We start from the raw sequence: 24,326 nt of genomic DNA on the forward strand, positions 1-24,326 counted from the left end.
GCACAGAGACATATGTTGTATTGAGGTCTCTGGCTTTTAGGCCTTTATTGGCTAAAGCATACTCTATTCAGAGTTGCTCAGGTTGTCCATTAAATGAGGAAACAGTGCTTGATATGTGCATTTCTAAGAGCTGCCTTTGGCAAGTCAGCTGTTGTATCAATATGATAATAAATGATATCAGTATTACTTCTTAGGTAACTCACATGCTTTAATCCTTATTGAATTATATGTGAAGGAAATAAAAAAATAATCTGCCTCTGACAAAGAAATAAAATAGTGTATTAAAAACCAACTCTTCTTTCTAATCAGCTTCAAAATGAGCGTGTATTATGAGCCATGCTTGCTTTCCTGTCAGAACACACAACTCCACCCCGTCTCTTTTCTCTGAATGCTCTTTACCTCTTTTTTTGGTTCACTGTATGCTCCTAATTGTTACTTTTGTACATTTTCTTTAATTTAACAGTTGTTCCTGTCATTTTGAGAGCACTGACATATGATGAGAAGCGGGGGGCATGCAGCGTGGGCTCCAATGTGAGAGATGCTGCCTGCTATGTGTGCTGGGCCTTTGCTCGTGCTTATGATCCTGCAGAACTCATACCATTTATTAATCAGATTTCAAGGTAAGTTGTGGCAAGAGGAAACTGATTTAATGTTTAAAATCTGTTCAAAATTAGGAAGGAACTAGACATGAATAGTCTCATTCTGTAGCTTCTAGAAGTTAATAATCTAGGAGTTTAATGCTCTGTCTTTGACATTTAAAATTAGTGATACAACAGTGAAACATTTACTGAGGAGAAATACCTTCATTCTTAAAAACTAGGTTGTCTATCCCATATAATGTGAATGAAATTCACAACCCACTATAAAACTGGGAAGTTGCTTTATGGAGTCATAAAGTGCTGGAAATATTAAAAGAAGAGAAAACTTATAGAAGAAGTTACTTCTTACCTTTTCAGGTGAATATTTGTTCCAGGAGTTTTGGGGCTTTGTCAAATGGTTACTGTGCAAAGAATATAATATATATTTACTAACCACCTTACAACTTGCAAGTTGAACCAGTTAGGTCTAAAATAATAAGCTACATTTCAGCTCTTCTCTGAATAGCCATTTTGGAGCCTCCTGGTTGTAGAATTTATAATTTTCGTTTTGAAGTGTTCCAATTCAAAGATTATTTTGAGTAAAGAATAAAATCACTTCCAGTTTCTGAAACTGGTAAGAACTTGAGCTCTTCACAGTGATTCTAAATTGTTAGTAACCTATCACTTTTGAATAATAGAGGTTTTATTATCACTCGTAAGACATTTTAGTTCAAAAATACACGGGTTTTTTTTCCTCTTTTGGTACCCTCTGATGACCAGTGTACTAAACTCCACTTACAGTTGAATAGAAACACATGCATGTACTTCTCTTTCAGTCTGTGGTTTCTGTTTCAAAAGACTTAAAAAAGTAAGATTTTCAAAAGATTTCCAAATCGGGATCTATGATACTAGAACTTGGTGCGGCTTTTTGCTTAATGTGAGATGACATTTTTGCAGATACAAATGGTGTTTACCTTTTTTTCTTTCATCTTGTGCTTTTCTTCCTATTTCTTGTGAGATCCCCTCTTTAGCATTGTCTTTTGGTTGGCAGCACACTGGCTGACATTTCATGGTGTCTTTAATGGGTCAATTGCACTGCAAACACAAAGAAGTAGCTTCTAACAGTTTCTTGGCAGTCTTTTAGTACACCCATTGATAGCAGCAACTCAGGATTCTTTGTCTTCATTGGAGGGGTTTCATCAGTAGTCATTTAGTATTATCTTTAAAGAAAAAAAACCCCTAAAACGAAAACTTGGACTGCACAGTGATTTGTGGTCCTGGATATCTGATGTCTGATTCAATTTCTAGAGGCTGCCCTGCTTCCAGACTGCTGACAAAACTATTTCAATCTCAACCAAAAAGCCTTGTTTGGAAGCCTTGTTTGGATTATTTACTTAGCAAGTTCCCAAAGAATATGTGCCTTTTTCTTCTTTAAAACTTATTTTAAATGTTTTTGGGGACAGACTTTACATATCCATTTTTATTCCTTGATTCGGGTGCACTGTGCCCTTGCTGGTCTCTGCTGCTCTTCATCCTTGTATCTTCACTTTCTGGTGCTGGTCCTTTAATGCAGGGTCACACAACAATGTCTCTTATCTGTGTGGTGCTTGCTCCTGGGGGTTTTTGAGACCTTGATAAAATCTTTCTGTCTAAAAACCTGCTGTCAAATTTCTTAAGGCCAAATGCTGTTTTTCTTCTTTTTTTTTAAGGTGTCATGTCTTTTCTCCAAAGGGAGCAGAGAAAAAAATTCTAAGACATCTTGCCCTTGTGTCTCTGATAAAGCAGTTTCATGTTGTTTTAATGATGTTTCATCTACAGTAGCATAAATACTAAAGGAGAGGAGTAGTGTAACAGGAGGCTATGCTAGAATGTGGTGCCATCCACTGTTGCTGGATGACTTTCAGAAAGAGAATACAGTGCTGCAGAATAGACCTGCTTCGGTTAAGCACGCTAGAAATGGTGATATTTGCCATAGTAATTAATTAAATATTTTATTTTAAAGGGTCACATATAATTCCCTTCTAGCTGAGTTCATGGTAAATTATATATTGTAAGAAATTCTTAAGCTTGTTCCTTATGAAACTTTAAAAAGCCTAAGTACAAGTGTGTCAGCCTTCTAGTTATTGGAATCCTGATCTGTTTATTAGGATTTTTCTTCTGCTTATGATGCTTTGAGCAATATATTTCTCCTTTCACCCTACCATCATGCAGAACAATGTTGTTGTCCATGTGTTATGTGCAATCTGACTAGTGTGATTTTTCAGAGTTCGTGGTATTTTGTTTTACTGTCACAAAGAGAGTGGGAACTCATGGACAGGTATGAAGGAGGTTCTTATTTCTGAAGAAGCTCCTGACTTTTAGTTTTCAGACCAGCACAAGGTGGACAGCAAGGGGGAAGCTGAAAATTACATATGAGCAATTGTAAGGTGTCGTGGTTTGTATATGCTTAGTTTTCTAACAAAGCTGCACAGTATTTTAACAAGTATTAATGCAATACTAAGGCTTTACTTAAAAATCTTTGTAGTTATGTTGGCCATAGCTTTTCTATATATAATCAACTCTTGAAGGCAGAATTGCCACTCCAAAGAGAAACGGTGGAAAAGAAATATTCAAATAAAGGATGACACACAGTTTCACCTATTGTGTCAGCAAGCCGATAATTACATACAGCTTTTTTTTAAATCTAGCCTTAGGTGTGTCACTGTTTTACTTACAGAAGAGTCATACTTCTAGCCACAAGTGAATTGTTGCTACCCTGGAAAAATGCAGAACTCAGCATCTTGAAACAAAGTACATAATATCCATTGTGAGCTGAATTACACAGCAAAATCATCTGCCTATATAAGAATACTAACTATCAGATTCTTAGAGGAAAACAAGAAATTGTTTTACTGAAAGGAAGATACCACCTCCTTAAGAAAACATAACGAGTGACTGTGATCCCGAACTGTTTGCCTTGTCTTGGTGCTAGAAATTGCAAAGGGTTTACCCTTCAGTTACAGTCTTTAATGCTGCTGTTTGGCTGGCTGAAGGAGCACAGGTCGTGCGGAACTTGGAGCATACAGAGATGGTTGCTACACTCAGACTTGAAAGGCAAGCAGTAATTGTGGTAGAGAGAGCATGCTGGTGGTGACTGGAAGTTGTTGAGTTAGATAGTGAGCTGCTTCATGGCTTCCTGCTTCACGTCATGGCCTTTGGCACATGTTACTGTGTCTTGGCGAGAAGCTCACTTGAGTATCAAAACCCAAGTAGTATGTTACTTAAACTGGGTCCTGCCCCACAACGTGTTCAGGCTGTGGTACAGCAGTGACAAAGCAAAGTTGTGTCATCATATAATGGAAAGACATTGTTTTCTGTGGTTTTGGTATTCAAGGGACATGTACATTTCACTTTTGACTAGTGAAAAATCACCTTGAACTGCATGAAGTAATATTTTTTACTAAAATTTATGATAGTGTTTTGAAAGAAATATCTGTCTCTGTATTCAGTGATAGCTGTTTCTTCTCCACTTTCCTGTGAATATTCTGTTGCTAGGTGATGAAATTATCAGAATATTGAAGTTACAAATGTAGATTGCTGTAAATCAGCAGCAGCCCTTTCCTTTTCTGACCTTACTGCTCTTCTTTTGAGGGGAAAAATTAAAAAGAGAACACTTACTAGAAATAATCACCTGAGAGTATTTCTAACAGTACTTGCTTGTATTTTGTATGTCAGTATATTTTCCCTACCCATATTTCAGCAAGATACACTTACTCACATTTGCTTATTTATTTTTTAGAGTCTAGTTGAACTGGTTTCTAAACCCTTACCTGATCTATTCAAGCTGCAGGACCACAAAAAATTCTTGGCAAAGCAGATGAAGCTTCACTTTCATTGTAGGATGACCTTAGTACGTTTTGACGTGCATGTACTGAAGTTTCTCTTCAAGCATATCTTTATAAAAACACTACTTGACCAAGATTTTTTTTCCTCTCCTAGCCTCTACATGCACGCTCTCTTTTTAAACTCACCTATGAGGAAAGTTAAACATAATTTAATAGCTTGGAAATAGGGGTAATTTGATTCCTGCCCCCTTGGGTGTGGAAGTTTCTGTCTGTAAAGTGGCAGGTGCACACTAAGAAGCTGAGCTGTTTTGTTTAAAACCTAAACAAAAAAATAAAAAGGAAAACATACTTCTACTCTGTTATACAATTACAGTGATTAAATTGTTGCTGGCTATCTTAATTATTTGGAATTGTTGCATAGTCAGAGGGTAGTGTCATTTATCTGTCATTCGATGGTGTAGGTAATCAATAAATGAATCGTTATTTAGAAAGATCTAATTGCTATCTCCTGGTCCACAGAGCACTACTCTAAGTACAGTGTGTACAGTGTAGGAGTGCAGGCAGCTTTGTCTTCCCTGCGGTGGTGCGTTGCTTCTGACTGGGGGGGGGGAAGGAAGGTGTGGCTATGGATGAATGATGTAGCTTGCTCCAGGGCAAGATTGTCCTGCAGAATTGGGGAAATCTGAAGCATTGCTTTGAGCTACGTGTTGTACCATGATGAAATATTGAGAGGAGCTTTCTTCTTTTATGCATTTGAGCGTTGCCTTCAGAAGACAGTTGCGTGCCTTGTGTCACTTGCATTTGGGTGAAGTTATTTCCTGAAGGGGCATCATATGCTTTTTGGTTTTTCTTTTTTTTTTTTTCCCCAATATCAGCATTTGTAACTCCTGTTCTAAGCATTTTTTATTACTCTTTTCTATATTATGATTATTATTTATTATACTTCCATCATTGTGCCCCAAACATTTGCAATAGAAATAACACATTGAGCAGCATAGGATGTTGGCTGGCTAGCAGAAAGTGGAAGAGCTGGGTTAGAGGGCCTGTCAATGTATACAGTGTACAAGTGGGCATGGTCACTCCGTTTCTCCTTTTCTTCAGACTTTCTCCTTGCTTAGACAACCAGGAGGAATTAAATCTGAGCCTGTCGCCTGGAGGACTTTGTCCCCTAGCAGTGCTGGCTGAAGAAGTTCTTTTGCCTGCTCCTTCACCTACCTTGCCCTGCAGTTGAGCATAGCACAGCCCAGTGTGATGAATGAATGGAGGAGCTTCTCTGGGTTTTCAGAAAAAGCTAGCAAAAGTAAAACTAATTGAGCCTAGATCTGTTCTTGTTATGCAGCTCACTGTGTAGCCATTCCAGCTGAGGTACTGGCATGAGTGAAGAGGTGCAAGAAGGGCTGTCTGCAGCAGCAGCTAACGCAGGCTCAGGACTGACTCTGTTCTCGCCTCTTTTTTTAACTTGCTTGGATTGTTCATTGCTCATGATGCTTATTATGCCTTCCCTTCCTGACTGCATAGCAGGGAGGAGAGTTTTCTGTCTTCTTACATTTTCGACTTTTCCCATTTTTAGGCTCAGGAAGGAAATTTTGGTTTTGTGCCAAATTGGCAGAGGTTTGAGAGTTTATGTTTTTTCCTTCCTGCAGCTTCAGGGTGGTGTGCTTGAATTAGTAGCAGCAGATTCTCAGGGGTTAGCAATAGGATAAGATTCTTGCTGCTTGTGACTAGTATAGACTAGAAGTGCCTGCTGCGGGTGATAAAGGAAATTCAGCTTTATTGTCTGGTACATCTGGCACTCATAGGGAGAGGGTAACCTGATATTCCTGTGTTCTGATGTCTATCACCTGGCTGGCCTCTGCTCCCTTCTTTCTGCCTAGTTGGGGAAGGTAATGAAATAGGTGTTGGGTGAGGATGTGAGCCGCTAGCGTGCTTTTAACTTTCCCTGAAGCCAGTTAAGTGAGGACTTGAGGGAGAGGGGAAGGGATAGGGGAGAAAGGGAGAATTATTAGTTGACTGATAGAATGGCAACTTGCTTTTTAAACTCTATTTATGTTTATTGTACACTTAGCTGCTTGTCATGCATACAGGCTAAATATACCTCAAGGAACTACAAAAGGTGTTTCATAGAGACTGCAAGATGCAAAGCCACTCTTTGCTCTACCTGTTAGCAGTCAGGTGTGGTACGTTTCAGGCAAGTCAAGACATGATCCTTTAACTAGCTTAAAAAAATATCCCACTTTGTTTGACATAAACAGTTTCTTTATGTTAGGAAATCATGGTGGAGTATCACATAAACTCCCACGACAAAGGAGATAGGTGAAGACACCTTAGACATGTTTCGTCTTAGGCACGTTGCTTTCCTTGCTAATCCCTGTGTTACTGCAGACTGTGCCTGCATTTTCAAATAGGAGTGAACTTGAAAAAAGTATTTGTGTAGTTCGATAAGTTTAAAATACTTATATTAAAAGGCTTTAACATCAAACAGTAATTACAATATGATTTATGAATCTAAGTGGGCTACGGGGGCAATTACAAAATTCTTGGGTTTTTCTGTTTTGTTTTTCTTAAAGTATTGAGTTGCAGCACTGAGTAACTCCGGTGGCATCACATGGACAGTATGTTGTTGTGCTGGTTTATTATACAGGTTTGTCTTATGGTGACAGAAGAATAAGGAAAAATGGAAAAGCTGAACTCCTGTTGTGTATAATAACCTAAAACTGTTTTCCATTCTATTTAATGAACCACATTTGAAGTTTACATATGAAATTCAAAGAGCAGTGTTTATCTCTGGTGACGTTCTTGTAACATTTCCAGTTTGAAAAGACTGCAGGATCTTTCACATCAGTATGTTAATATTTAATGTGTATGTTCTTACACTTATCCCGGAGTGTCTCTTTTGGGCCACTAGACAATGACTTGGAAGGATTTTGGTCTGTGCCAGCACAGCTCTTCTGAAATACTCTGAAAGCATTTAACTTGAAGGTACCTTTGACACAGTAAGGGCAAAGCTCTGGGTTGTGAGCTTCCTGGTTTGTTTTACTGTAATTTTGCATAACTGACACAATAGTGTTTTATCATATAGTCCGTAAAATTGGATATGTAAGGCAGAAATACACTTCTTTTTGTTTTCCAGGGTGATTTTCATCTGATTTCATAGTTTTGAATATTCTCTCCTATTATTAAGAAGACTTAGGGGAGCTGTATCATTCATATCATTAACTATAGAATTCTAAAATGTCCTTCCTAATAGAATGCTTCCTTAACATTCCCTCTCCCAATCACTGTCGTTAGGATGACCTTCTGTCTTGTAGTGACCTAATGTCTTTGTGGCAGAGTGGAATTGCTCATGCAGGTAGCAATAAGAAAGCATTAACCGTCTTTAGAACAATTTATTGAGGTTTATTTTCCTTTCATTCTTGCTTTCAGTCTCTTGTTTTCCTTAATGGAGATGAACTGAAATTACAGAGGCAACACTGATTGTGCAATTCAGCGAATTTTAACAACACAGTAGTATTCACTGTAGGAAACTGATAGCCACTACCCGGGGAAGTTTGATATTATCAGTGTAATTAATATCTTTATGCTAAAGCAAAGCTGTCTTGGATTTACTTTTCAGCCAGTATTTATTTCCTGTTTTGCCTGGAGTCAATAAATACCATAATGAAGAGTTTCAGAGTTTGAAAGGAATAATTTTCTGCTTAAATGATTCTCCTGAAGTGATGTTTATTTGTCACTGAAGTTAATTGAATGCTGGAGGTGGATTTAGAAGCTTCAGACTTTGTGTCCTGTTGTGGTGACCAGTGATGAGTGGTGTTCCTCAGGGCTTGGTACTGGGACTAGTACTGTTCAGCATCTTTGTTGGTGACAAGGACAGTATGATTGATGCATCCTCATCACATTTGCCAACAATACCAAGCTGTGTGGTGTGGTCGACACACCGGAGGGGAAGGGATGCCCTGCAGAGGGACCTGGACAGGCCTGAGAGGTGGCCTTGTGCAAACCTCATGAAGTTCAACAAGGTCAAGTGCAAGCTTCTGAACCTGGGTGAGGACATTCCCAAGCAGAAATACAGGCTGGGTGGAGTCTGGATTGAGAGCAGCCTTGAGGAGAAGGACTTGGGGGTGTTGGTCGAAAAGCTCAACATGTGCTGGCAATGTGTGCTTACAGCCCAGAAACCACCCATGTCCTGGCCTGCACCAAAAGGATCATGACCTCGAGGGTGGTGATTCTCCCTCTCTGCTCTCATGAGACCCCACCTGGAGTATGAGCTCCATGAAGGTGCTCCACGGGCTGAAGCACCTCTTCTATGGAGACAGGCTTAGAGAGTTGTAGTTGTTCAGCCTGGAGAAAAGAAGGCTCTGGGGAGAACTTAGAGCAGTTTCCAGCGCCTAAACGGGCTGACAAGAAATCTGGATAGGGATTTTTTGCAAGTGCATGTAATGATAGGACAAGAGGGAATGGCTTTAAGCTGAAAGAGGGTAGACTTAGATGAGCTCTTAGGCAGAAGTTCTTCCCTGTGAGGGTGCTGAGGCGCTGGCACAGGGTGCCCAGAGAAGCTGTGGCTGCCCCATCCCTGGCAGTGTTCAAGGCCAGGTTGGACACAGGGGCTTGGAGCAACCTGCTCTAGTGGAAGGGGTCCCTGCCTGTGGCAGGGGTTGGAACTGGATGAGCTTTAAGGTCCCTTCTAACCCAAACCAGTCTGGGCTTCTATGATATATTCTGTGTCTTCTGTTGTGTAGCACATTTCTTAAAGTAATTCTTTTGAGGTACAAGAATTAAACTGTGCAGGGTTACCAGACTTTATGCAAATACAAAGAAATAGTTTCATGTAATCATGCCTCTGTAGCTATAGGTCACTTTAAGGAAAAATTGCTTTGCATTTTATCTCTCAGGTCACTTTCAAGCCGGATTTGCATATTGTTTTCTGATTTTTATTACTTTACAGGATGCAGTTGTGCTTTTGAGATAGCTGCAGGACTCCATTGCTTAAGCCTTACATAAGACTTGCTGTGCATTTGGCTATTGAGAAACTGTAATTTCAAGTTTTAATTTAAAATTTCACCCTGTGTGTTTCACATGAAAGATGATATATGTCCAAGTTTTAAACTCCTGCTTTATTTAAAGCAGAAAACCTTTCTATGCAGTTAAACATATTTGCATATTCCTGAAACTGCTTTGATACAGTAGGATGGCAGTTGTCTGTTTATGTTATGGGAAGTCCACAGCAAACTGAAAAATGAGGAAGTACAGAGTTATTTCAACTGAAATTTTAGTTTAGACTCGTATTTATAAATAGTAACTCCTTAGAGGAAACGCTGCATGTTCTACCTGGAAGTCTAAATGTTGAAATGATGGCATTACCCATTTCTTCTCATATTTTTGGTACTAATACGCAGTATTTTTGTTTCCTCAGTGCACTGATTATTGCTGCAGTATTTGATCGTGATGTTAACTGCAGAAGAGCTGCTTCTGTAAGTTACCACATTCTAGCTTACATGTTTCTGTTACTTTTTGGTTTCATTTAATAATTTGTAGACTTAGCTATTTAGAATTACAGTATATACGTGATTTATTATGTTGTGAGCAAAAAAGTGCTCTTTTACATCCTTAGAAGCATGCTGTGAATTTAGATTTGAAATTATATAATCCCCAGATCCATATCCTCATTTATGGCCACAGTTCACAATTAGCTGTTTTGTGGTCATAATGGTTAAGATAGAAGTATCTGAGAAGGAGCTATTCAGCATTTGCTTGGCACAGTATCAAAGGGTTATACATAATATTTAGACGCTGGAGCTTTTTCATGTCGCTAAGCTGGTTGTGAAGTTACCCTTTTCTAATTGTTCCTCAACTGTAACTCTGTGTAAGTTGAAAACTTCTAGAATAATCTCTCCCTCAAAAATATTTCCATTTATTGTCTAAAACTGTTTCTGTAGGACTGGGAATTTTTAGAAGGAAGTGATAAATCCATTAGGAGATACTGTTATGTAGTTAATTGGGCTGACAGCAAAGTATATTCTGTGGAACCTTTCTGTAGACAATACTTATGCTGTTGAGAATTGAAAAGAATGTGTTACTGTTCTTGAGAGAAGCAAGTTTATGGAGGAGAGAGTACAGAAGTTAAGAAGAAAGAATGGACATCTCTTTGAGAATGTAAGTCAGGGTGTTGTGCATATATTGGACTTGCTTTGGTTAAAAAAAAAGGACTAGTTGTCTTTTTCAACAGATAAAACAAATTCTCTCATGCAAATGTAAAAAACCCATTGTTCTAACTGTGTAAGCACAGGACCAGACAAAGTCTGTCAAAGAACCAGGCGTCTCCATTCCTAAGTACAAACTTCACTGTGAATGCATTAAAAAAATATTTAGGGGAAAAAAGAGTGTCTTTGCAGCATGCAAATTGAGTAACAAGTCTGTCTTATTTTTTGACTGAAATTTTGAAAGCTAATGCATTTATAACATCATACGGATTTCTCAGGGATACCTGGATAGCATCCTTAGTTTTTCCTAGCCACACCTCTGCTTGAGAGTTTAAGCTGTTGAATGAAGCTGCACCATTAATTGCTGAGGAAGTGAGTCAGTAGCTTGTGTAATCATATCACAAATCACTTTGTCTAAATAAGTTAAAGCCAAAGCATGGAAGCTAAGATGCTGTAGATCACTGAGTACTGATATAACATATTCTTCACATACTGTACCACTAATGAATATGAGCAATGCTACTTTCCCCCAAACTTCAAATTTTAGAAACTGTAGCATTTGCTATTCTTGGCTAATTTAAGTCACTTCAAATAAAATTCTAAGAGGAAAACAAAGACATTTTTTTCTGAGTACTATACAAAACGTTAAGGACTATAGACGTTGAAAAGTTAGTAATTTATTTGCTCTCTAGGTATTGTCCTAGGAATTAGTTGGTAATGTATATAAAGAAGAGAATTCGTTTTGACATGATTGCCACTACCAGTGTTTTGCTTGCCTTTAGTGGCTTGATGTAATTGTCCTATGTAATCTTCATTATATTTCTATGCTTAAACATAAACTGATAGATTGACTGTGAAATATGGTGCTAAATCAGACACATTTACTAATGCTCTAAGCTTAGTGCAGATTGTGCTTCCGTATTTCAGATGAGCACAAAATAAATTTTCTTTTCACTATCCTCTTCTACTTTAAACTAAGCTATTGAGCATTTTGCAGTTCAATTACCTCCAATGAAATTAATCTTTTCACTAGTACATTGTAATATAGAGCTGGTCAAAGTTCAGAATTGTTGTTTTGATGGATAGATATGAAAGTACTGAACCTTTTTCCTTACTTTAGAAAGGCAGGCAAAGAAATATTTTGTACTTACCAGGTATTCCTACAATTTTGAAGAAAAATACCTGGGAGTCCTAATTATTTCCAATGATTACTACAGTTAAACACATATTTAAACAACATGTTTTACTAGATTTTCCATCTAATACAATATGCAATATATTATAATGCAGAGCACCAATAAAGCAAAATAACATACAGAGATATTTTGATCCCTGAGGTTAAAGAGAATAAAACAGGGCTGTTCTTTTGAAGCTCCAAAAGCATTCTGAGCTGACTTTTGCAACTCTTTCATGAATAATCATTATAAGGAATAATCACATGAATAAGTGTTCTTGGCTTGGGCTCCATTCAGCTTCTGATGTCTTAAAGGGAGTATTTTTTCCTCTTGGTTGATAGTTTTTTAAATCATGACTTAGAAAATGTTTGAGTGGGTTTTTTTTTCACTTTTTGTGGTCATTTTGGTTCTGATAGTGTGGAATCTTTAAATTAAGATCTTTGTATCCAATTTTTCTATCTCCAGAAGGGGATCGTATGAAAAATGAAAACTTATTATTACAAAACGACTGGAATATTTGACCTCTTTTTGGAATTTGCAGTTGTTTGAAAGAATGGTTGAAATAGTGACTTTTTCAGTTACTGAAAACTAAGAAAAATCTTCTGTGAAACAATAAAGAAGTGTTTTAGAGGAACAAGAAGGGAATTCTGTGAGCATTAAATGAGCTCTAGAAAATTGCCAGTTCACTTGGATGAACAATATGTTTCATTATTGTCATATTTCTAATTTATTGTCATGAAGTTTTAACAGAATAATATTGGGGGGATGGTTTTCCCTGTAACTTTTTCCATTGAAGATATTCCTTCAGACTCCGGAAAAATAACGTGCAGTATCACATTTTTGTTGCTAAAATTGGGATTAGATGCTGTTCTCCTGCAGCAGTAATGTGCTTAAATTACCACAGATGGAACGTGCATTTTCTACAAAGCCTTCTTAAATCAGTGGTGAGATTTTCCAACTAGAACTCTAAACACTCTCAGCTTTCTGGGTTTACACTCCTTTGAGGATTTTTTTATGGTTTTGTTTGAAAATCTTGGTTTTCATTGTAAATTTCCCCATAATTGGCTGAAAACTTACTTGCAGAAGCAGCACGTTTTAGCTGGAGCTGAGAGAGGTTCATGGTGGTGCATAGGAACCTCCTTCAACTTAAATGACCAGCTGGGAAACAAGTTACTACACAGTTTTAGACTGCAACTGGAAAATTTGCTGCTAAGCTACAGAGATAGGAATTTGCTAGTTACCATATCTCTCTTCATATTTGTATGAATGGTAAATTCATATCAGAAGTGTGAGAATCTATAACAAAATGATTATTTTTCTCCAAGGCTGTTTAGTTGGAATCATTAACAGATATATTTGTAGCAAGGCAATACTTAAGATCTATCTTTATAAGCAGTAGTTAAAGTTGTATTATTTTTGTAGAGAAACTAATCAATTAGGTGTAAATTAACGTACGTTAGATGTTTAGAATACATCAGGTGAATGCTGAGTGGTTTTGCCATGCTGCTGGACTGTTTCTTAGATCTTCATGATTGTTTTTCTAAGTTAGTTAAAAACCAAAGTGGTGACATTATGCAAACAATTGGTGTGAAATCTTTATGTACAATCACTGTTTTGCTGCAACACTGTAGGCTCCTATACATCTTTTTTCAATGATTTTGCCATAATGTATTTCAGTTTTAGGCCTACGCATGTGTTGTAAGTAGAATAAAACTTTTGCTGGTTTGAGACCAGGTTTACGTTGTTTGGATATCAAAGTTTCTGATTGAAAAAGCAAAAAAAAAGCTTTACAGGTTTTGTATCATTAAAGTACTTGTCTGAGCGGTACAACTTTTAAAGAAGTTGTAATGAAGTGATTAAACTATTAAATCCCTTGGATATGATAGTCGAGAGCATCATCCTTGCTGAAACATCCCTATGCTGAGTAAAAATGGCATAAAAGGAGATCTAAAGCTGAAGTGTAAGTAAAAAGAAACAAATGATGCAGAGTGACATGAAACAAGGTTCTAGCGAATCCTGGGTGGGAGCAGACGTTGGTAGAGACATAAGGAGTGGAAAAACCCCGATGTGAGTAGCTGGGCTGAGGCATACAGTAAAGAACAAGCGCAGGGCATTGCCACAGCTCGTGTTCCCGTTCTGAAGGGCGCTTTACGCGTCGCCCAAGGGTGTATCTGTGCTGTGCCGGTGCGGAGCACAGCCCATGCAGTCCTACCCGAGGCAATCCCCAGCGGGTTAGCTCAGGGGTGCCGCTGGCAGCACGGCTGCCGCTGCTAGCGGGACAAGGTGGGCTCCAGACCTGCCAAGGTGGTGGGCGAGCGGTTTTGAGGCAGCTGGTGCTACGTGTCCTGCAGTGGATACACTGGGAGCAGGAGCTGAACTAGCCCGGGCAAGTCTACAGGAACTGCAGTCATTATCCTGAGCAGACATCACCTCAGAAATGCACCGTGAGGCTGGTTTCAGGAGGGCTTGCTTCACCTGTGCGCTGGGAGCGCCTGCTCCCTGCACAGAGTGATACCTTGGTGAGCTGACTGAACCTGTTGTTTGTGCAGGTGGATTACCACATGCCTATGTATTTATGTAGGAAATACACAAGCTCTGTCTGTCAAAGTTCTTGTGGCATTTTCAGTGAAGATTGGGACTGTACGTTGAACACCAGATCTTTTATTAGTACTTACGATTCTGTATCCCTTTAAGGAACAAAAAATACTTGGCTTTTTAGAGATAGGGGAGAAAACTGAAGTAGGGAGCTAAGTAGGTTTCGTTCTGTATACCATGCAAGTAGAGGGGTTACCTTTATGGTTGTATTCATTGCATTTTGCAAGATTTTGAGTTTATGTAATATGAAACAAAGAAGCAAACGTGGATTTTGTCTTCAGGTTTTATAATTTCAGTGTTTCAGCATGCTTTCAGGTGTGTATGTTTCAAATAAGTATTGCATTCTCAGTGTTTTTTGTCGGAAGTTTTCACTGACAAAGAATCCAGCTTTGCCTACTATTAGCAAATCGAAGCGCCCAGACTGAAGTGAGCTGTCTCCATTTCTGTTGTCTACGGGTATTGACTTTCAGTTCCAGTGCGAAGCCTTGTGTCACTCCTCAAAAGCACTCCTGTGGGTGTGACTGGTTTAATAAACTTGCATTCTTAAACTGCTGTCATGCAATATATAGCTTAAGAACGCTAGAACATAGAGACACAGAAACAAAAAAGCCCTGTGGGCTTGTTCTCCTGACAAAGCTTACTTTATTTAAAAAAGAAAAGCCATGGGTCATTTATATTGTTGTGTGTTTTGAATTCATCATCTGGTGTTTATCAAAAAGCAAACCTGACTCGTTTTGGTATGTTTGTTCTCTGTTCCTTAGGCTGCCTTCCAGGAGAATGTTGGGAGACAGGTATGGTGACTTTCCTGAATCTTCATTCAGTAGTGCCTCCGAGGTTACTGTAAACGTCTAGTACCCAAAATCAAAATTAGACACTGTGGCTTTGGAGAAATTGAGTAAAAGGATGTCACAAAGTAATTATTTTTATTATCAGCAAACAAGTTCTTGTGGAATATTTTTCTGAGGTGTGAGTTTTATTTTAGTACTCTAATTTTGGAAGAAAATGAGCTTTCTGGTAATTACCAGTCATTCTGAAAAGCAAAATCAGCATTATACACCTCAAAAACTGGGCTTAAGAGTACTTCAACTCAGTATTTGCTTTTGCCTGTTGTAACACAATCACAACCACCCAGATATTTTAAGAAATGTTACTTTTGGAGGTACCCAAGTGCTTTGAAAGTAAGTATTGTGGTAGGTTCCTATGTAACTTAGCAACATTCAAGTAGTTATAATGTTCAGATTTGCAGCCTTGGAGGAGAAGCACATAGAGTAAAGACTTGGATCTCAAAGCTGAATGTACAACTTTTAGAGGAAAAAGGGAGGCAATGGTTCAGTTAGTGAATTCTTGTGACCGAGTGGGGCATAAGCATGATTAAAGCAAATTTTGTTATCATTAAGCCATTCTTTAAGGGATATTATTAAAACACTGTGTAGCTTTCCCTGATATCATTCCTGAAGATCTCTGTTATGTGGTCGGATGCGATTCCTTTAGAACTCTGGGTGTTAAGTGATGTGTCCATAACTGGAGTGTGCGTTTCTAGATAGAATTAGGTTAATAGCAGAGAAAGGGTGCAAGAAGGCTAGGAGGAAGAGGGCAGGTTTTTTTGTGACCTGGCCTAACTAGGTCTGTGATAAGTAGAAGCCAGCGTGATTCTTTCTTGGTCTGTAGTTACTGCCCTGGAGAGCTTTAGTCATCACACAGCAACTCAGCGTGATTCCACTTTAGGTAAACACCTTCCTGTGCCTTCAGCTCCAGGTGAGATAGGGTTTCTGGGTCCAGCAGGTTTAAAAATGCTTCCATGTAGCCAAAATATTGTGAAGTTATTTTTCTTGAGCAGAGGAGTAGAGTCTATGTTAGTTTATACCCAGGAAGTTTTCTCGTTGACTCTGCTTTGACCCTCAATTCAAATTTGTCAGTGCTGGTAGAACCCACAACAGTTTTAGCTTATATGTCAACATGTGAAGGAGGAATTTGCAGGGAAATAATAAGCTTCCATGGCATGAAGAATGCTATTAGACTCCAGTTGGTTCCTGCAGAAATTCAGTTTTACATTGTAAACCATTCATTCCTTACTGCCTAGGAAAATGGTTACTTCATCAGTGGATACACCCTCTGTAGTTCTTTGCCTGGATGTCATGTGTTTAAAGAGGCACCCTTTCTCTGAACTGGAATGAGCTAAAACATACTCTTCATCTGAAGTAACAACACTGATACTAACTAGGTGGAGAAAAAGTTGACTTCACTTACTTCCTGGTTCCTACCTGCTCCACCTTTGCAGTTCAACCTCCCCTGAATCCTAGGGCTTGCTTTTATGGCCTCAGAAAAAGAAGCCGTTGGAATTTACACTTGGTATAAATGAAAACTTTGAAGACTTTTTTTTAAGCAGAAATCATGAGAAATGCACATGCTTCTAGTGAGACTAACTTACATTGGAGAAGTAAGATTCAGACAGAATGGAAACTGCTTTTCTCCTAATTCTGGCTCACCTGTTGACCATGACCTCTGTACTCATGAAGTTACTGTCAGGAATTCTGCTGTCTCACTGACGTACTCTGTGGCACCACGACCTTTAGCGAGATGGCATCAAATGGGCACACTTACAGCCAAGTAACAAATAGCAAGGTCCAGCTAGCAGCTAGAATTGGAAGTGTTTAGCTGTGATTTTCCTTATGTACACTATGCATGATTAGGTATTTCATAGTACTTCTTGTTGTTTGGCTATAGATCATACTGAGGTATTTCTCGTGTATATTTTTAACCTTAATCAGTGTTTCATTAGGCTTTTAGAGGGTACACTCATTTCACGTTTGGGTTATTAGGGTGTGCAAATAGTCTCTGGCTATTCTGTCTGTCCTTGGTTCAGTCAGATTCCAGGCCTTGGTTTTTTGGATTGTTTGCATTGTGCTTCCCAGAATAAGACCTCCGCAGTAGCTGACAGTTTCCCACTGCTTGCAGTATATACTTCTTTAATTATTCAGGCTTAGATCTAGAGATATTTTTCTACTATTTTTGCATGGCTGTATCCTAATGTGGAAGGGATGAGTGAGCTGTAAACAAACAAAACTGTATCGCATCCAGAACCTGTACTTCCACATAGCCTTATTGCTTAAATATCATATGATTGTCCCTTTTGTAAGCCAGTGTAGTGTCTTTCAGTTGGCAGTTTTCCATTTGCACTTAATTACGGTTTGTGGAGGGTATGCTGCCTCCTCCATTCCAAAACACAGCCTGCTGCGTAGGACTGTATTAAATCAGTCATAGCCAATCAAAGTTCTGAATATCTGAATTGTATTTCTTGTATAAAAAGGCAAATTTTTAGCTAGCAATTGCATATTAAGAAATTTATCTTCTAAAACCAATTTTTTTGAGCAGTGATGTCAGAAGTGTGATACTTCTGCAGGGTTCAATGTTTAAGGCTTTGCTGGGAACTAGTGTTCTTTTTCAAACCAAACTGTCTCAAACCCTAACCCCAAGTTAATAAATAAGTCATAAAGTATATGTGTAAGTAGAAACAAATAGACATACTTGAACTCCCATGTATCCCATGTGTGATGCATTTCTTGATGCCTAAATCTAATCTTATACTTCGTAAAAGTCGCAGCAGATACTTGTTCCCTCACATAAACTGAAAACATGTTTACATTGATCTGCACCTTACAGAGAAATCATTTTTTGTGTACATACATAGTCATGCCTTCACCAAATGTGTATTTGGATATGACTTGAAGGTGTTAAGATAGCTGCTGCATAGTTTATTATCTGCTGCTGTTTACTTGGACTGTTTATCATTGACTCATACATGAAGCCAGGTATTTTGCTCTTTATATACCCAATATCCTGTGTATCTTTATTACAAGTGATTTTACTATAAATTAGAAATTAAATTGTCTTTTTTTTTTAGTGCTTGGAGGGCAGTAGGAGACCTGTTTTCAGTAATGTTGCCTATTTGGAAAGTATTTTAAGTAACATTTTGTTGGTTTTCTCCCTTTTCCCTATGATGTTTCTAGGGTACTTTTCCACATGGCATAGACATTCTAACTGCAGCTGATTATTTTGCTGTTGGTAACAGAGTTAACTGTTACCTAACTATAAGGTAAGGTTCCAAGCATTAGTTTTCTTAAGCATGAGGGACCTCTTTTACATAATGAAATATTTGTCTGATTGTTCACCTTACTGAACATTGTTTATCACTGTTGTTTCTGAATAAATTAAGATTTGATTTTTCTTATTTGTGCATCAAACTGCTTATTAGGTGTAAGACAATGTGAAAATGTGACCATGATTTCCCTGTCTACGTGGAGGAAGCAGCCAGGAGGCAGTATTTGCAGGTGCCTCTTGGCTGTCTAAGCTGGCCAGAGTTAGAGAGGACTGGGGGAGTTCTGAAGTGTTGTAGTGAAGGGAGATGCTGTTATAATGGCACAGACTGATGTGAGTAGAAAAAAATAAACTAACAGCCATTTAAAAATATTCTTTGCACAAGTTATTGGATTTGTGGTCTGTGCACAGACCTTTAACTTGAGTGCTTGTATGTTACATAGATAGCTTAGTGAAAAATCTAACCGCAATATGCAGTAGTGTTCGAAAAAACAAACTGATCCCTGCAGTATGGAGTCTGCAAGGAATGTAATGGGAAATACTGGAACTGGTGTGATGCTGTTGTAAATCAGTGCCTTGTCTTAGAATACTGTGTTCTGCTCTGATCAGCTGTCTGAAGATAGAATAGTGCTGAAGTCAGGGGAATTCAGAGGCAAGCTGGGTGCACAAGATGACTGAAATGAACGTAAGATTGCACTTCCTCATGAGAAGATGAAAAGGGCTGAGGGCTGGGTTCTACCTGTAGTTGTCTAAGACAGACAGTCTAGCCTGGGTGTCTAGCCTCTCTCCATAGGCAATGCAAAGAGGCACCTATGAAGGTGATTCAGAGCATTATAAGATAGGTCAGATAAATTGCTCTATGGAGTTTCATGATGCTCAGAAGCCAGGAGGTTGAAAGGCTTGAAGAGATCATATTCTTGGGGAATATGAAATAGCAAACAAGTATATGATGGTTTATGCCCTGTTGCCAGCTTTGTGACTTCCAGTGAGGTGGTTTTTTTTGAAGATAATTTGCACTAGAACCCTCTATCTTCTCCTTGACTATTTTTTTAATTAATCTGTCCACCTCCATATTGTCCCTTTTGTGCGTTATCATTTTGGTCTGTATGTGCCTTCACCTTTCACCTACTGTCATTCTTTGTGGGGTGCACACCCTCCTCCTACACTCTGCCCCAGAGCTGCTGCCTCTGCCCCAAGATGGGGAAATGCAGTGACTCGGTCCATGCTGCTCTAGATCCATATAGTGTCAGTGGGACTTCTGAAAGTCTGGCTTTTTGTGCTAGTAGGAAATTGAAAATATTAAAAATTGGCAAAGCAGGGTTTGTTTTCTCTCTTATAATTTTGGCTTGGAGATAAGTCACAATCTCCTTACTTTTTGAGAGCTGAATTATTAATTTCTTTTTCCAAATGCTTATTTTTTTTACTCTTTTTCATTGCCATTTCCGTGGATGTCGTAGGAGTGTTACTTACCTAAGTGAAAATATTTTTACTCTTGATTTCTTTCTTCCACTCCTGGGCCTTACTTCAAATTGGGCAACAGAAAGACTAAATTTGTGAATTCTTTATAAATAATCTTAGGCATTTAGTACCATTAGTCCTTGAAATCATGTTCAGTGTTATTAATCAAACTCTTCTTTGTAAAGTATTTGACATCTCATTCGTTCTGTTACTTTTAAAAATCTTCACCACTTGCTCTTCAAGCAGGATGTCATTTTTGGGGTCAATTCTTAATTATTTCCTTATTTCTGTCTGAGTAACATGAAAGAAAAAGTACATAACCATATATTTGGCTGCACAGAAAACATGTATCATTATGATGTGGTAGGAAGAATGGACCTTTCTGATCAGTGTGCCTTAAGGTGCTGTAATTGTTTATGTAGCTGGAAAAAGCTGCTTGAGGTTCATATTCCAGATCTGGAATCTTCAGCTGTCCTTCCCCCACCCAGATAAAATGATCTTGGGACACTTTGTGTGCCAGCATAATGTGGCTGTGTGAAAGGAGGCTCTGCAGGTGTGAGGGTTGGTGCTGCTACATTCCTTTGAGCAATAAAAGCTCGAAAAGGATGTGCCAATTTCTACCCATGAATTTGGTTTTGGTTAATAAATGATGATACATTCTTGTAGGGAGGCAGTATCATATAAGTTCTTGTATTTATGTGTGTTTATAAATAGTTACTTATATCCTTTAAAATCTAAATGTTTTTATGCAAGTTTTTCACAGCTTGAATATCATAATTATTTCTGAGGATGGAAGGTAGACAGAAGCCATTTTGTATGAACTGGGACTAAAGAAATGATGCAATTCCAGGAGTTCTGTGCTTGGTAAAACCAGAGTTAAGGAAGAAGCTGCTTATAAGTAGAGTGTGATACAAAAATCGTACCAGAACATAATCAGGAAGGTTAGACTTGTATCCCAGGCTACTTGCATTAAATACTAGGGTACAAAAGATGAGGACTGTAGTTTGTTATAAATTAAAATAGAAAGTGGGATGGTGCTACAGACATGGCCCAAGAGATCGATGTTGATGAGCTGGACAAGGGAGCTCAGAATAAAATGGTTGGGAAGAGTGGCAATTGCTAAAACTAGGGCTCAAAAAGCAGTTAAGAAGAAGAGAGAAGAACTCAAATATGGCAGGGTAAATCTGTCATTTTATGTTCTTCCAGAACAGGGAAAGGAACCAAAGAGTAATACATTTTACTATTTCTCTTCTGGCATCAACAACCAGTTAAACCAACTGTCTAATCCCCCTCCAGGGCTCATAGCAGTAGTAGATATACTTCTATACCCTGTACTGGCTCAAATGACTGAGGTCTGTGCTGTGGATCTAAGGATTCCTACTCTTCTGATGAATTGCACAGATACCAGTATGGTAACATGCAACACTGTTTGGTTTTTGTCTTTGTTTTGCTTCTAATCACACACACATATATTAATGGAACACTATTATGGTTGCAAAGTTAGTCACTCAAAAGATAAAGATGGGTGACATTGAGGTAATCCATGTCTCCTTAATGTTGTCCCTTTGTGCAAACCATTTTGACACAAACACATTCTACTGATTGTTTAGCTTTCCAAGATTATTGAATATACATCAGATGTAGTGAAAAAAACATTTCACTTATTGACCCTAGCTTTCAATAGCTGATGTTTCTGAAGATTGGAAAGCAAGTGTGGCTCTCAGGTTAGGTAATGACGCAGGCTCCCTACCTAGTGAATTCTGGTGTTCCCTTAGGTCTTGACTCTGCAGCTTCAATATTTTTTTGTCAGAATTGACTTTCGCTGTACACTTGGCTTTTAAAAAGGACTAATTGAAAAACCCATATTCATTTTGGACCATTGTATTTATGAACATGTAGCACATTTCTGTGTCTTAATTTTGCTGTGCTGTGGATTACATCATTAATATTCCTCAATCTGAAATAATTGTATAACTTAATATATACATCTAGATTTTCTAGAATGTAACAATGGGAATTGAATATTTCTTTCTGCTGTTCATCACTATCAACCTTTTTTACATGTATAGGAGTTTTTATAAGGAATCTGGAAGTTTTAGAGAAGTGATTTATATGTTTTTCAACAACTGTAAACTATTTCCTATGGTAAATTCAGCTGCATCTCATAGTTAAATGATTTTTTTTTGGTTGCTTTAAAACTAGAAGATTTAAATCTTAGGAGCAGTTTGTGTTAAAATGCACACAGATGCTGATTCTGTACTCTCTATGGACATTTCTTTCTCAGTGTGTATATTGCTGGCTTTCCTCAGTACACACAGCCTATGATTGATCATTTAGTTAACATGAAGATTAACCACTGGGATAGGTAAGTTCATGAAATCTAATGATTAATATCCAGGAACTGACTGTTCTGCATATAATGCTTTCCCAGATGATTTCTGTAAATTTTATTTCTACCAGAGTTTGCAATAGCATTTGACTGAAGGAAACTGGACAAGTCATCTATACCTCCCTAGCATATTGTCACTTAAAACATGTTTATGAATTCTGTCTTTTTGCCATGACCTCAATCTGTTAATAGATTAATAAAACACATTTATATGTTACATAGTATATGTGGGGGGTAAACACCATCACCATACAATTATCATAATTAAAGTAGATTTCATGCATAGAGATGGTGCTTAGTCATATGCAGTGTTCATGAAGATTAAAATGCGTACATATAACACAAATGAGATTATATCAGTGCTGATAATAGTTTGCATCATGAGAAATAATAACAGTTTACTGTAGTGTCCCTGCCAATGCATAGAATGAGCCCTCAGGTTCTACCATCCACACTTAGGTTTTTTCTTTGTCTCTTTCAGCAATAAGTTCTATTCACATAGCTAAAAGCTAGCTGTAGGCTGTTTGGTCCACTCGGGTTTTGTTGGCTTTTTTGAGAGGGGGTAGCATGGGATGGACAGAAAATACTGTGAGTTTTAATATTGATGGTGTCTTCATTTTGGTCCTGACATCATTTTTTAGTACATCACTTCTACTAAATTGCTAATCCCCCAAAAATCCAAAAATGCTTGTTTCATCTTCAGTGTTATTCGAGAACTTTCAACCAAGGCTCTGCATAACCTTACTCCACGGGCTCCCGAATACATGGCGAATGTGGGTAGGTAACAAATGAGTTCTGCATCATGTGCCATAGGAAGCGCTGAGGCTTATGTAGCAAAATGTATTAAGAAGGTTGAAACATGCAATATGACTTAACAAAAATGAAGATTTCCCCTGCAACTTAGTGCCACTAGCAGTTTTCAGATTTTATGCAACATTTATAAACACTGCCAGATCTTTTTTTATCTGAGGACTGCACTTCAGTTATCCAGCTACACTGGACCCTGCTAGTTCCGAGATGAATAAATGGGTGTAGTTCTGTTGCAGCAGCTCCAACAGCTTGCCCTCAGATTCCTAACTTTTGCTTTGTTGATATGGCTTTGATGTCGTAAAGGGTGGGGGGGATCTGTTTTGTCTTGTCCCGTCTGACATCTCCAGGAGAATTCCTCTTTGACTGTTGTGTGTGTAACCAAATATTTCGTAGCATTAACTCAGGCTCCTTTGCTCAGCCCACTCGAGATTCTGAGGATGTACCAGCTGCTTTTTAATAGGTCTGAAAGGCTGCAGCTGACACCCAGGTGGATCTGTAGTTCCTGATCTTACCAAGGCTCCCTATAGTGGACTGGGAAGGTGGCAGTTTACATGGAAGTAAAATTTCATGGAAGTACAAGCCTCATTTCCCTTAATGCTCAGCCAGCCCAAGGCCTAATAACAAGTATGTGAGGTCATTTACTCCAAACAAGGAGGTAGTTGTGAGTACAAAATTCCTCATGGCTTAGTATGCTTTGTCAGAATTTGCTGTATTTTTGAAACTTGTTTTTTATATAATGGCCAGGATATATTGGCCTGACTTCCCAGAAATGGTTTTCCTGTGTTATTTCTAGGCAGATGTGATTACATTTACAACTCTGATCTATCACTATGCTTTGTTTAAAAAAAATAATAAATTATTTCATCTCTTTCAGTTTTGCCAAGACTTCTGCCTTTATCAGTGGGCACAGATCTGCACACACGCCATGGGGCAATTCTTGCCTGTGCTGAGATCACCCATGCACTGTGTAAACTAGCAGAAGAGAATAATAGGTATAAATGCAAGATTATCTAAGACTATAAATTTTCCTTTCATGTCTGCTGTATTGAAAGCTTCCTGAGTATAATTATGGAAAGCTCCATCTTACTGAACTTCTTTTCCATTGAATTTTTGTTTGTTTTGATCAGTCATGCCAAGCCTTCACCTTTTATTCAGTGATGTTATAAACTGAAGTCTAAATTCATCATCAGGAAAGTGGGATCATT

General features: G+C 38.3%; 1 protein-coding gene across 1 annotated transcript in view; it reads left to right on the top strand.

The window, feature by feature from the left end:
• Nucleotides 1-463: 463 nt before the first annotated feature.
• LOC104407985 (tubulin-specific chaperone D-like) overlaps nucleotides 464-24,326 on the top strand; it is a gene marked incomplete at its 5' end in the record, with an annotated part of 70,021 nt that continues 46,158 nt past the window's right edge. Inside the window, 7 exons of the mRNA XM_010017414.1 lie at nucleotides 464-620; nucleotides 9,813-9,870; nucleotides 15,131-15,160; nucleotides 18,377-18,462; nucleotides 22,207-22,287; nucleotides 23,015-23,088; nucleotides 23,996-24,113. Coding sequence (XP_010015716.1) covers nucleotides 464-620; nucleotides 9,813-9,870; nucleotides 15,131-15,160; nucleotides 18,377-18,462; nucleotides 22,207-22,287; nucleotides 23,015-23,088; nucleotides 23,996-24,113 — 604 coding nt within the window. The remainder of the gene's footprint in view (nucleotides 621-9,812; nucleotides 9,871-15,130; nucleotides 15,161-18,376; nucleotides 18,463-22,206; nucleotides 22,288-23,014; nucleotides 23,089-23,995; nucleotides 24,114-24,326) is intronic.

Source organism: Nestor notabilis, unplaced genomic scaffold (genome assembly GCF_000696875.1).
Source record: "Nestor notabilis isolate BGI_N333 unplaced genomic scaffold, ASM69687v1 scaffold11296, whole genome shotgun sequence".
Taxonomy (NCBI): Eukaryota; Metazoa; Chordata; class Aves; order Psittaciformes; family Psittacidae; genus Nestor; species Nestor notabilis.